Here is a 15,226-nt window from a genome sequence, read left to right on the forward strand (position 1 = left end):
AATTAAATGTTGCAGACATTTTTTCCTTTTATAGCAGTCACTTTTCTTTAGTTCAAGTGCAAAAATAAAATAAAGAGAAGCTAATAATAATGTGAGTCAGGAACATTTGCTCCCTTTTATCTATTCAAGGCTCATATTTTGAGACACAAAGAAAAGCAATGGCAATTACTGTGAATATAGGTTCCTGAACCGGCCTGCTTTGACTGAAAAACAGATACACTTATATAATTCCATATATTCTTGAATGCACTTAATGGTATTGAAAAGTTTGCAGTTGTGATCAGCTAGACCTAGTATATGTAATTTTTTTTAAACCTTTTCTGTACTTTCAGTCCACTTTAATTAGGAAATTTAGAAATACAGTCATGTTATGCTATGCTGGTCTTTGCATACAGGTTTTCTAGATTTATTGATGACTCTGACCACTTTTGCACATGGATCACATGGATATGTTGCTCAAGAACACTTTGACATGCTCACTGAAGGAACTGGGGATCTAATTGAATAGTGGACAACTCAATCTATCTTGTGAGTCACAGCCTGCCCAAGGTGGTATACTTGACAGTTCAAGGAAAATGTTCTTTTTCAAGCATATATATTTTTTAAATGAAATATTCTTATGTGTAAAAGCGTGTCCTTGCTGTCAGCAGCTCGTATTGTCACTTGTAGTAGAAATAACTTGTTACAGGACTTTTGCATAACTGGCTACCAGTTTCCAACATTGGCTTACTGAAAATTTTGACCATTCTGCCATGTAAAATCTCGTCAGTTGCAATATGTTTCAGGAGTTTCTTGAATATACTACCTATTATAAACAGGTTCATTTTAAATCCCACCTCATTGGGATTTGATATAGGATTCAGGTCTTGGCTTAGACATGGCCATATTGCTTTATTTCTTAGTTTTGTTCCTCTTTTGGTAGATTTGCCAGTGTGCATAGGATCATTATCCTGCTGAAACTTTAACTTCAACCCTTTGAGAGACAGCCTTACATAGCTTTAAAACACTAATTGATACGATATAGAATAAATAGTCTTGTCAGTGACCACTAAGTACCGAGTCTTAAGGGTCCCAGCAAACAAAACAAAACCAAAAACAAAACCCCAAATGGTTGCTTTTTCATCGGAAGACTGTAGTTTTTAGTTTGGCTGTGGGTTTTGTATAGCTAAAGGGTTTTTATTGGCACCCATTCCATGGAGGTTTGATTTTTCACACCAAGAGTGACCTTCAGATTCTTGAATGAACTTTTAGAGCTCTTGTGTTCAACTCTTGGGAGATATTTGCTGGGGCTATGAGATCCGATCTATAGCATGTGCAGCAAGATTGATAAAACATAGTCATAAGGAAATAGTGTTATTTTGCAGGTGCCGATATTCACTGCCACTCATACTTGTTTGCGAATTCGAAAAGACCTTCCATATATAACTAAAATAGAATAGAATAGAATAGAATAGCCCTTTATTGTCATTGTGCATGTACAACAAAGTGTACAAATTAGCTACTGTGCATGTGACAGTGTCTGCTCTACAATTACTGCACGACTCAGCTCTACCTTCAAAGCTGAATTCAGCCTGTGCAAAACAGTCTGACATGACAGTTTTCAAAATATTTGAACATAAAGTTTGCAAATCTTGTCTTTTTGCCCCGGACAAGTGTTAAATACACCTACTTGCTTTAGAATTCTTTGGTTAGTCAATCTTTTCTGTCATCAAAGTAAATCGGTGAGAGTTGTCAGAACATCCAAAGATACACGGCCTAATATGTGCAAGTAAAATTCAGCCTATGAGTCACACACTCATGTCCATGGTGGCTGCTTTGTTCACTTGGCTGCTTATTTCTACTTGAGTGTGTTATTGAATTTGCAAGTGATGACTTCATATTTTGCAACTGGTAGTGAACCTAAAATAATATGTTTTAATAATGGCTAAATTCCACTTCACAAAGGTCCTGCACTAACATTGGTTTACTCCTAAAGCTTATAGGAATACTTAAGGGAGCCGAGCGCTAGTAGTTTCACCTATGCTTGCCCTGCTACAAAGCAAATCTGTCATCAAAAAGGTCTGTTACTATATAAAACTGTTATGGTGAATGTGTTCACAAGAGTTCCCTATTTGTACATCTAGCCACATGAAGGAATATTAGTGTTGATTTGAAGTGACTGTGGCAACCCGTAAGCCCACAGCTCACTCTGCTCTTACCTCTGTTTTGCTTTCCATCAACTCTTGTAACTTTGTCTGATTGCTATTTGGTACATGGCAGGTAGTGTGCAGTGGGCATCAAAGCTTTTCCCTGAAAAGGAAGCTGTCTGCTGCAAATGGAAAAAGGTTGAGTTGATAAGATTGGTTGATAAAAGTGGTGAGACTGAAGCAAACAGTAAAGCTGCAACTATAAAAAGAATAAAGCCAGTGGTTAAAAACGCTGTATAGCTAACGAAAGCTACTACATGTTACAAGAATCGGTTGAAAATATTCTAGTACGAATAATGTTTTACCAAATTAATTAGCTTTTATTTTGTTGACAATTACCTGGCAATTTAGTCGTCTAAACCTCAACTTAAACCAATGATTTGGAGTGCATTCTCCTCAGACAAAATCGCAGAGAAGCACTTCAGGAATTGCTGCTTGCTTCTCAGTCTAAGAGCACCTCAAGGAAAGCCACTCGGGTACATCATTAATCAGTTCTCAAATTAAGTTACAGCAGATGTTTTTAGCCATGAAGGCAACCTTGTCATGGCCCCCTTCAACCAATTAAGATTAGTATTTATTCATAGTCTTAAATCTAGTTTATCCCCAGTTTCCCCTGCTGGTATTCCAGTTTTATCTAATGGATTTTCTTTTGATGTTGGGCAGAGAATTAAATCTTGTACGATATACACAAATTCCCCCAGGGACTGCATCATAACAGTTGCCATGGGTGCAATTTTAAATTTGTCAGCGATACAATTGTCACTTTATCTCTGTTCTTTCATGCCCTGGTCACCTGCATTATCTAAACACCAGGGTCTTTCCTCAGGTTGCTGTCTGTAGATACGGCCATTAGTTCTGCTCCTGTGCTTAAGAGAGAAATCCCAGGTCAGCGGAAGGCAGTGAGACAGAGGAGTGAATGACATCCTATCCAATTACTTGTCACCTCTACATAGGCTGGCACAGGGACTTGAGAAGACCACATGAGACAAGCAATTACACGGAAAAAGATTCTGATCACTGCAGAGGCATAGCACACCTCACATCCCCCACTGTTGTTTTCACATTTTAAAGTGATGCTGACTAAAGTACTGTAAACACATTGATTTCAGCAAGAGCACCCCTCTGGGGATCTCACAAACAATCAAAGTGGGATCTATGTATATAAATGAGATCTTAGAGGAAATACAATATCCGCTTGGTAGATGAACTACCATGTCTCTCAAGGCTAGTTAATAGAATGACCAAGCATTGATTCTGTGGGGAGAAGAAGTTCTTTCTGAGTCTAAACATTGGCGTATTTTTAGTATGACAGCATGACATGCCAACGCTGCTAAAAGGAAATGTCACTGGATTCATCGCTCAAACTGAGGAAAGAAAAATGAGTTCCCTGTTGTGTTGTTTTGACATCATATGACACATGACCAAATACCCTCTGGTCACCTAAACAGTTTTCTTTTTTTCTTTTTTTTTTCTTTTTTGGACCTTTTGGTTTTAAAAAAAATTTTAAGGAAGAAAACTTACAGGAATCTGTCCTCTTTCGCTGACTTTTAAATCCTTTAACGGCCCTAGTTCCACAGTATTTTATGCTACTTATTTTAGTATAAAAGCCATGTCTCACAGTGTCATCATATATGCAAAGATATCAGCAATTATATTTGAAAGTTAATTGTTATCATCCCAAGGAGGAATGGGTCTATCTACAAAATGATAGTGTCTATAGAAATACACTAAGACTCAAATATAAAGAAACTATCTTCATACAACTCAGTCAGTAGGCAACCTGTAATAAGTCAGTCCAGGATCTCTATTAGGAAGCTATAGAAAGCCAGGAAAAAAAGGTTTCTGTGTGTGCTATTTCAAATATGTCTGCCACCTACAGCTTGTTTGCTTTCTTGACTTAACAAACAGAAAACTGTGTTTTCAGCAGCAACCATTTAAAATTCTCTGAGAGCTCTCACCCGTGGGCAGGTTAAATATACAGACAAGCGACTGTTAGAAGGGAAAATAAGGTGATCACAACTGAATAATAATATTTGATTTCATCACACAGATACATCTATATAAGGGAAAAACAACAGAAAGAATAATGCATAACTATTTAAATCACTTGCCACTTTTTTAGGTACGCCTATTCAACTCTTTGTTACCATAAATATTGAATCACCCAATGACAGGACAGGAAATTACTGCATTTAGACATGTAGACATGATGAAGACAGTGACCTGGTAAAGATCATACTGAGTATCAGACTTGGGAACTAAGGTTATTAAGTGACTTAACCTCCTAAGACCCGAACTCTTTCATGGCATGCATTTTTAATTTCTCTTTGATATTTGGGCTGATTGGGACCCGATGAATGTAAAAACAAAGAATCAATAGAAAAGGGACAGTATAATGTCCTCGTAAGTGGACATCAGGCCCTTTTGAGCAACATTCAGTATTTTGGTCTAAATAACCCAAAATGTGATGTCCACAAATGTGGACGCCAGGTCCTAGGAGGGTAAATGCGACATGGTTGTTGGTACCACATGGGCTGGTTTGCTTGGGTTTTCCCACACAAGCATGTCTAGGGTTTACAGAGAATGATCTAAAAAAGATGGTGACAGGAAGTAAATCAATCGACCACTTGTTACAACCAAGATATGTGCAACTCCGAATGCACATCATGGTAAAGACCACAACATTTGCCCCTTCTGCCAGGTTCACCAAAATTGCATAAGAGAATACTGGAAAAAATTTTCTGGTCTTATGCAAATTTGGTTCAAAAAACATGGATCCATCTAACCTTGTATCAATGGCTGGAGTTGCAGTTAGTGTAATGGTGTGGGGACATTGTCTTGGCATGGTTTAGGGTTCTTATTACCAATTGACCTTCATTTTAACACCACAGCTTACCTGATCATTATTGCTGACCACAGTGTGCACATCACCAGATCTTAATCCAATAGAGTTCCTTTGGGATGTAAACATGTGTAACAGGAGAGAATCTTGGGGTTTGTGTCTGACCCAAGGATATTTGGGAGGCAGACTGGAGCAGCCAGGAATCGAACCACTAACCTTCCAATATTGATCGATAGATAAATAGTCAGAAAACAAAAGTTTGTACGTGCTTCTAAACAGAAAAAAGAAAGAAAATTAAAAAATGATTTGAACACAAGCTGGTCATACTGTAGATTCCTGTTATTTATTTTTGTAGCCTTATACCTATAACTGATGTGCAGTTATTTTCCGTAGTGCACAAAGTACTATTATTTCTAGAGCCTGAAACACCACTAAGTAGTTTGTTTTGCTTTAGTTAAAAAATGAAAATATCTGGGAAATAGAAATATAATATATCAGAAGGAGCATAGCTTTGTTATGATGGTTATTATTTCTCAGGGGTGAACCATACTTTGCTGTTTGCCTGCCATGCATTTTGGAAAATCTCCTCACTTCACTGTGTGATAACTCTGAAGAAGTCATGATTGATCATCCACTTAGAAATCTTCATCATCAAGATTTATCGGAGCTTGGATTTAAAAAAAAAAAACATAAATCAGAACAGAGGACAGTGGTTTCCTACTTTAGGGTTTTTATTGTATCTTTTTTCAGTGTCATGCAGGGATGTTTGATTTTCCTCTTTGCTAAACATTATATTTTATTTTAAAAGCACATTCTTTGGTCAAAAACTGGATAGTCTTACAGTGTTTATTTATTTATTTACTTTTATGGATTGGCCCAAGTGGGCATTACATCACTCAGTGGGCACAACATGTGTTAGTGTTGTCTAGTGTTTATACTGTTGGCCATTTAAAAAGTGATTAGCTATTCAAGTAGGTCTGGCATGGATGCTGTGGGCCTGAATACTAAATTATAACAAAAGCTTAGTGGGGCATTGTGTATAGTACTGCAGCCCCAAGGAACATAATTCATAAGTTTGGGATGTTAAAGCTACATTTGATGCTTTTTCCCTGCAGATAATCCAAGCACATTAAGTATCTCATTGTCAATCCAAAACAAAAGTGCTATAATACATTCACTTATTGAGCATTTATGGAAATATATGATTTATATTCAAGCGCGAAGGTCAAACATCTCTCAGAAGTGGCTCATTTTTTATCATCACACAAAGTTTTTATTTTTAGCTCGGGGTCATCAGTGTTATTGTCACTTAATTTGCCTGATGATGATATTTTGCACATATTTTTCTCCGGATGTCCTTCTAACCTGCTACATAAACACTGCGCATTCGTGTTTGTGTAGCATGTAAGGAGAAATGAGCTGATTCAGGCCTTCGGGAGATGGATTGAGTGGCTGATGATAATTTGATGAATTTCTGCATATATTAATGTTGTAAGTGAATATGAACCACAGTGCTCATAAATTACAACTGATGGAAGTGTGTCACTGGGGATAGCTTTGCGCATAATTAGGCTCGGTGGCATAGGTATTTAATTAAAAGTGTTGTGACAAAGGACGCATGTGTACAAACAGTGAAGCTTAACTGAGGGAGATAAGTTGAAGATGGATGGCAAGTAAATTCACTACATCCTTGTGAGGAAATGTACGAAAAGCTGCAGCATGATAAGAGAATGACCGATAATCAAATATTACCAACAGTGAAATAGTTTAATTAAGAAGCTTGCCCAAAACAAGTTTTATATACTATTATTTACACAAATGTTTGAAAAAGTACAGAAGATAGACTATATAATCAGTCATAGGCCAACAAAAATACTCTTAGACTTAGATTTTAAAGGCAGTATACCAAGGAAAAAATACCACCATGTCTTTACAGAATAGTGTTTGGTTGTCTAAAATAATATAAATAATAAAAATATATGCATTTGGGGTGTCAGTTTAGCTCAGTGGGCTGAGCAGGCGACCATAGCAGGTGGCCGCCCCGGGTTCGAGTCTGACCCACAGCCTTTTGCTGCATGTCTCCCCCTCTCTTTCCCTCTGCTTTCCTGTCAGTCTTCACTGCATCTATCTAATCAAGCTGAAAAAAGCCAATAATATTTCTAAATTTTATATATATATATATATATATATATATATATATATATATATATATATATATATATATATATAGGTAGGTAGATAGATATTAGATAGATTGATAGATAGATCCATATACATATATGCATTTCTGTAGGTTATACATTAACAAACCTAAAATAGCCGAAAGAAGTTCATACAGCAAGTACACCAGCCTGTGATCCTACAGGGTGTTTTTTTCCCCACTGACCTGAATCAGTGATGCTTTTACCAAATGTAATTAAATGGACAAGAGAGCCAAGCATTTCAACAGTAGCGAGTGCGGTTGCTGTTTAGGAGACAGTTTATTGCTCTTTTCTTTGCTGCTTCTTTCCCTCATCTGTCTGGTTTCGGGGCAGAGTGGAAATTGCTTTTGTTGTGTTACTTGCTATTATCGTACAGCTTTAGCATCATTTGTCTAACTTGAACTGAACGCTGCTGAGGAAGATAATACGTGTTCAGTCACACTACACTGGCTAAGTTTAATTTCTGCATTTTCCCATAATGTAGTGATGTCTGCTCATCTGCTTTTGCTTCATTCAATTTCAGTTTTCAAACTGAATGGTAAATATAGCAGGAGCTCAATGGGTGCCGGGGCCCCCAGAGGTGCGAGCAAGGCGACTAAGTGCGACGGGAATGAAGGAGCTGTGGGCAACTGGTTCCTCCTGAGGGGCTGACAGATGCTGATGCTGACAGATCGAGAGAGTGATTATTCAGAGCTTAGAAGATGAACTAGTGCTTGTGTTAGCTGGCTCCCCTTGCAGCAGAATCACTCCCAATCACACCTCCATAAATCAAGCACTCACACCCTGGCACAGTTTGAAAACAGCACTACTGAGCAAAGGTGGTCATGCCGATGAAAGGGTGTTTATCATGAAAGAGTGCCACTAGTGACCACAAAGGCTGTATGCATACTTGGAAGAAACATGGGTGCTTGCGACCCTGAACATCTGTAACCTTAATTTTGACTAACTATTCAAATTGTATTTCTGTAACTTCTGAACTCTTGGCAGCTTTGACTGAAGTGTAAAGGTCCCAAAGTGTAAGTAGTGAGTAAAGTAGTGCTGTAACAGAAACAACCACAGCCCCTCTCCAATAAACCTCTGCTTAATCCCAAATCATTATGGTATCTCCAATGAGGTATAAAAAGGCAAATAAACAAGCCAAACTGCACGTCTAATGAAGCACAGACGGTGCAAACTTTTTTCACTTTGAAATATGAAGAAAACATTCAAATTACATTTAACAACCTCTGTGTTTACTGAACCAGACACAAACAGTAAGGTAATTGCACCTCTTTACATGAAAATGTATATACAACTCCATATGTTTATTTCCATCTAAAATGCTGCACTTAGCTTTTTTTGAGTTTTTAGCCAAATCAGGAATTAATTTATTCATCCTTGCAGTGTTAAAATCTCACTGTAAATTAAAGTTGCATAATATGTTAAGTTTAAATGCTCTGTATGACTTGCAGTGGCCGATACGTGATGTGGTTCTGGGAGTGGGTCTGTTGGAAGATTAAAACACTCTGTCATTCTTTTTTTTAATCAAATTCTGAAGCAATTACTGGGTCTGTCTTTGTTTCTCAATATGCCCCCATGCGTTTTTTTCACTGTTTAACGGCAAAGAGAAAGAAACTTTATTTTGAAGAGTTCTGTGCAAACATAAGTGAGCAAATAGCCAAAGAGAGCCAATAGGACACTTAAGTCCAACATACCAATGAAATAAAACATCTCATTTGTTTTCTTGTTTATTTTTGTGTTTATGTTTTGATTTTTTTGAAAACAAGTGAAAAGAAATGCCCTTTCTTGTGTTTGATTTTTTATCTTAACAAAAAGAACAAAAATAAAGTGTTAGAAGAAACAAGCAAACAACAAAAAGAAACATGGTATCACAATCAACTGTATTTCTACCTTTAGAGCTTCAGCAGCAGCAGCATTTTCAGTTTGATACGTTGTACCTTTGATGCAAACATGATCTATGATCTTTGATCAGAATAATATATTAGTGACAGTCTCATTAGCATCACAGTGCCAGGACAAAGAAACTCAACATTGTGCTTCAATGAACTGTGAATAAAAATGTGTACTTTAGACTATTCCTACATTAAGCAAACAAACAAAGGAGCCTTAAAATGCTAGCTATAGGCCAGGAAGCAAAGTGTTAACAACAGATTTCTCTGGCATGAAAAGACATAAAACAGTTTGAACAGGTTGTCATTCGAAAGCAATTTGGGAAGCAGTAGGATCTCATTATTACATCAATTTAATTCCAATTAGAAGAAATGAATCAAATTATCTTTTTCATAGCATGTGGCAAAATAACTAAGAACGTGACTGACGAAGATAATCACATCATATCAGGAAATTGATTTATGTCTACTTCTTTTAATGATGAGGACAAAGAGGTTAAAAATGTATTTAAGATTTGTTGGGCTTGGTATTCAAAACTTAACATTTTATAAAAACCGACAATCGGCTACTGTTTTTGTTGAGACATAATCTATATATTTGTTACATTTAAATACAAATGTCACTGCATTGTTTGTAACTAAAACCCCAGATGAAGAAAATAACCCCAGCATCTGATACAACTCTTTTTGGTAATATTCATCAATATATTTGTCACATATTTAACTACAAATATGATTGGCTCATTAATTTTAAAAAAAAGTCCTATTTGAATAAAATGATGAGGATCTGATGCAGCCCTTAGCTAATTAACAAGAAACTGAAAAAGTCCCGACACAGGTTAGACACCCTAGTCCTCTGGATTAATGTCTTAGCTTTGAGCCACTCCCCTAACACACCCATTTCTTTCTAACTTTTTGGGTTATAGTTACCTGATGTGAACCAAAGAATTTCTGTGTTCACAACAACAAGGGTCATCAAATATTAATTATATTTATTTGTGTGCCTCTGAATTTACACCCATTATTTGCCACCATCCCTTAATGTGAGTAAAGAGTTCATTGCCATTTCACATAGTTCTTTGAAAGCAGGTGACTCAGATCTTCTGAGACAAAAATATCTGACTGGGTGTTTGTGAGCTGACCCTTTTGAGTGATCAATATTACATTTCCTTAATTATTAAGCAGAAATTTCTTTCCTAAATGTTGCTAGCACTGGTTAATTGATTGACATATTAAGACAATTCAACCTTATGGTTTGTTAAACAAGTTCAAAAGCATCTAATTTATCATTTTTGTTTGAAAGATCTCTTAAAATCACCATTGTACACCATTTCACCTTTGCAGACATTACATTTAAGCATTTGCATGCTTTTACTGTTAAAGGAGAGGCTTTGTTGTAATGAAGTAATAATACAAATTATAATAATGATAATAACGGCCCGCATAATTCAAGTTAATAGCATATCTTATCATAATACCCAAGTGAACTCCTAACCATACTATACATGACCAAAAATACTGATCAATTAAATTTAATCCCTTGTGACAAAGAAACTGATCTTGTATTTTCTTTATATTGATGTCCGCCACTGGTTTGATTACTTTGTGTTCCTTTGTTCCTTTTTTCCTCAGTTCATGAATAAAGCAATCATGGAGGTTAAGTGAATGGCCTTGAATTTTGCTTGATTGCAAGCTGCCAGATTGCTGCAATTTAAATCATTTTTCCCCTAAAGCTTCAGTTTTTAATGAAAATGCCCTCTCTGTGTGTTTTTTCTTTGCTGCAGGCCAGTGGGGTCAGTGTACCGGTGAGGAGTGTGGCTCTGGTGGGGTTCAGACAAGGACAATATGGTGCATCCACATGGAGGGCTGGACCACCCATCACTCCCACTGCCATCACATGGAGAAACCAGAAAGCCAGAGACAGTGTTTTAAAGTCTGCGACTGGCACCAGGACCTCTTCGAGTGGGAGGCGTCAGAGTGGGGGAGCTGTGTTCTTGTTCCTTTCTTTTCCAATGAGCTCAAGTTGAGGGCAACTGAGTGCATTACAGCACAGCATGGGATCCAGAGGCGCAAAGTCTACTGCGTACGCACCTCAAATCGGACCACAGTCAGTTCGAGGATATGTGAATTCTTTTCCCAAAAACCACCTGTGGAGCAGGCATGCCTTGTCCCCTGCCCCCAGGACTGTGTGGTTTCAGACTTCAACTCTTGGTCAAGTTGCAGCAAAACCTGCGGTGCTGGCCTGCAGCATCGGACTCGACATGTTCTGGCCACATCAATGTATGGAGGGGCAAACTGCCCCAACCTAACTGAGACCAGGACTTGTTCCAGCCATGTTGACTGCCCGGCTGGGGAGGACGAGTACCAGTACAGCCTTAAAGTAGGGGCCTGGAGTGAGTGCCGAATGCCCCATCACAAGGATGCGCTATTAAGTGGAAGGACCACAGTGGACTTCAGTACTATGTCCAACGAGAACAACACAGCCACGCTGCACACACTAGCTTCTCACCAGCATTTCCATCACACCCACCACCACCTTGCTCATGCGCACATTAAGTACCCCGCGTTGTGGGAACTAGAAGTGGGATACCAGACACGACATGTTCGCTGTACAAGAAGTGATGGCAAAAATGCTATGCTGAGGTAAGCAACATGCTTCAAACCATAAAGAATAGGAAAATCATCTTAATATGGTAATGTGGATTGAAGTTGAGACATATTGATGCATTTTTCACAAAAATTAGGAATACTTGTGCCTTTTTCATTCATTATGCCCCCAAAGTGGCCACCCTACCACTCCACAACTCTTCAATGCAAAATTCCATCAGTTGCACGATCGTTTAAACTTTTCTTGGTAGATTTCTTACTGTACTTTAAATCTTCAGGTCCCCGGCACTGTGCTGCATTAGAATCTATAACATTTTCTTTGCCATCCTTCACAGTTGGTTGAAAAATGCTCTTTTTGAAAGCTGTCTTTGGTCTGCGCCAAACACATCTACTTTAACCACCGTCAAAAAGTTGTATGCTGGATTTGTCTTTCCAGAGTACATTATTTAACCCCCCACTGCAAAAAAAAAAAAAACCCTTCTCTCCCCCTATGGTTCATTGGCAAAATACTTTCTCCTGACACATCCCCCATGATTTTCAAATTTCTGAAATATTTATCAGATAGTATACACTTACAGTTTGACAAAGACAGTTTGTTCATCCTAGAATAAAATGCAGGTTTTACAAGAAACTGTTTTTCAGATGCACTGCTCTAAGGCTGACATTGCTGGGGCAATCAATCCTGGAAGAATCGGCAGTTCTTTGAAATCAACAATACATGTAAAAAAGTTTGCTTTTCGTTTATTTTTCCCACTGGGATCCACAAACCCATTTTTCCCTCTGTCAGACCACATACCTCAATGGTATAGAAAGACTGATGCCACCTGTTACCCCCTAAGGACATTCTAATAATTTGCACCAAATAGAACCCCCGATTCTAATTTTCTGGATTTCAAGGTGTGATAAATGTTGTGGTGCACCTGATTTGTTCTCATATGAAAACAGCAGTGCTGTATAATATTTCTTTCTTCTTGTGTGTTTGGTTTTTTTTTTTTTGTACTGTATCCAAGCGGAAATGTTTGCAGGTTTAATAATGAAAGGAAATACCTGTAGTTTGTTTCTCTTTCATCAGTTTACTTTTCCTCTGATAAAGCGTGTGGAGAGTTTTAAAAATTATAGGAGCTGAATGTTGTTGTCTGTCAGGCAAAATAATCCTAATGGACATTTTTTTTAATAAAAGAGAGGCGTAATCAATGCTCACCACCTCTCATGAGATGTATTCAGTGAAATAAAATGGTTTTTATTGATGGTGGTTATTTATTCAATTATTACTAGATTATATGAGGGCTGATGTTTGACCAGCATTTCAGCAAGGAAGGGAGGCATTATTGTGTTAAATGTCAAGTGTTGCCCCCTTCCACTCTCTGCTGTTAGAGCTAACCTTGGTATTTGGATTTGATAAGAATGGATTTTTCTGCACGTACTCGCACACAAAGCAAAAAGCAGAGCACACACAAATGCACACCTACACATGCTGTGTCTCACACACACACAAACACAAATACACAGTAACAAACAACATTCTGTCTTGTGTTTTTTTGCTTTGTTTTGTTTTTCTCATACAGAAAGAAAATCATTGCATGTATATTACATTGATTAAATGCCACCATACCATTTTCTTGGTGTAAAGTGTCACTATTAGCTGGCTGTTAAAATCCATTTCTGACTGCCATCATTGTTTCAGGGACCACATTTCAATCATGTTGTTTCAATTAAGCCTTTTTATGGCTCCATATTGCTTTTTTATTTATAATAAGGCATACTACATTGAAGTTGTACAGCATTTAATTGTCATATCAATTTTCTTGTGATTGCTCTTGCTTGTTGCCATTTTGGACAGAGTAGTTTAAAAGTCGTTTATCTTGCCACACATCTCTTTTCATTGACATGTTTTTTTTTGTGTGTGTGTGTGTGTGGTTTGAAAAAAGGATTTTATTTTGCATTGCTTGATTAGCACTTATTTTATCTAAGGAGGTGTGGCGCTTTTGAAATAGATTTCCCACGTGTATTGTGCTTCATTTTTCTCAACTTACAGCCTCATTACAAGGAGAAAGTCTAAAAATTATCTTGTATCTCAATAACCTGACTAATTCAACTTCCAAGATTAGCCAACAAAAACTGTAATTGGATGAGAAAACACGTGCTTTTCGTTTGGGATTAGCCTATTAAATGGCCATAGTCTGGTTATCGTAGCTAAGGATATGGCTGATTTAGGCTTACCACCACCACCCAGATGGCTCACTGGGTTATGACTTCATTTATGGGGTCATTATACAGTGGTGAAATAGATCACACATGAGCTTTTGCTGATAGAGCTTTTTTCTGATAGAGCGACAAAAGTCAATTCTTGGCAGTCCCAGATTTACTACTGGTACAAGTTGACTGTACTTTTCCTCAGGAGATCAGTGTTTGTGCCATGTGATATTGTTGTTGTTTTTTTAAACTCTCATTTCCATTTATTTCCATGTCACTCTTTTAGTTTTTGTCACACAAAAGACTATCATGCAGAGGACGTATGGGTCAGTTACATGGTTTGGCACTATAGTGGGTTGAACAGCAGCAGCAGCAGCAGCAGTTTAATGGGATAATAGCATTAAAATCATGACTAATGACTTGTGCTTGTGCTTGGTTAACATCTCTGAGTGAGCATATCAGCTCTTTGTGGCACTTGTGTAAAAGATTGACTTTGTCTTGAGATCTGTGTTAACAGGATGTACTTTAAATTCTTGAGTGGAAGAAGTAAAGGTCATTTATTCAACAACAAATCAACATAACCACTTGGTCATAGGGTCTCATACCTCTCCATCGGCAAATCCAATTAAATTCCAACAACATCTATTTATAGCTTGCTTTGTGTACAACTGCACTCTCAAACTTTAAAGGGGTCACAAAGATATCATGTTATGAAATTAAATTTCCTTGACGTGACAGTAATTTACTCTCCTCAATCTGCAGCCTCTGTACGAAGGACAAATCCCCACTGACCTTCCAAACATGCGTGATCCCCAAAGACTGTCAGACATCCGATTGGTCATCGTGGAGCCCCTGCTCTAAGACCTGCCGGTCCACCGACCTATCCCCTGGCTACCGCCTCCGGTCACGGATCATGACTCAGATCACAGTTGGCGGGGGGAAGCGATGTCCTGCCCTTGAGGAAAAAGAAGCTTGCAATATCATAGGCGATTTACTTCCAAACTGCCCCAGGTAATTTTTTATTTTTTTTTTAAATAGAGATCATCTTTATTGCTTCTTAAGGCCACAATCTTCAAATGAACGTTCTTTTCATTTGCAGTTTCACCAATGCACGATAAACTTGAGGACCAAATGAGGGTTTTTAATTTGGCTTCTTGGAACAAATTCACCTTAATAATTATGAGAGAAAGCCTAGAGGTTAAAATATTTATGACTTTACTATTGAATTGATTTGTGCACACTGTTTTTTTTAGCATCATTTTAATTATCTTGTGGCAGCCACAATAATCTTGTGTACTGTAGGGAGCC

General features: G+C 37.7%; 1 protein-coding gene across 2 annotated transcripts in view; it reads left to right on the forward strand.

Annotated features, from left to right (window-relative positions):
- Positions 1-15,226, forward strand: part of thsd7ba (thrombospondin, type I, domain containing 7Ba) — a 143,973-nt gene that overhangs the window by 22,965 nt on the left and 105,782 nt on the right. For both annotated transcript variants that reach the window (XM_085373691.1, XM_085373690.1), the window contains exons 2-3: positions 10,903-11,761; positions 14,681-14,929. In XM_085373691.1, the coding sequence (XP_085229817.1) occupies positions 10,903-11,761; positions 14,681-14,929 (1,108 nt within the window). The remainder of the gene's footprint in view (positions 1-10,902; positions 11,762-14,680; positions 14,930-15,226) is intronic.

The sequence above is a fragment of the Diplotaxodon limnothrissa genome, linkage group LG16 (assembly GCF_057381915.1).
Source record: "Diplotaxodon limnothrissa isolate DT_005_m linkage group LG16, D_limnothrissa_male_GT1.1, whole genome shotgun sequence".
NCBI lineage: Eukaryota > Metazoa > Chordata > Actinopteri > Cichliformes > Cichlidae > Diplotaxodon > Diplotaxodon limnothrissa.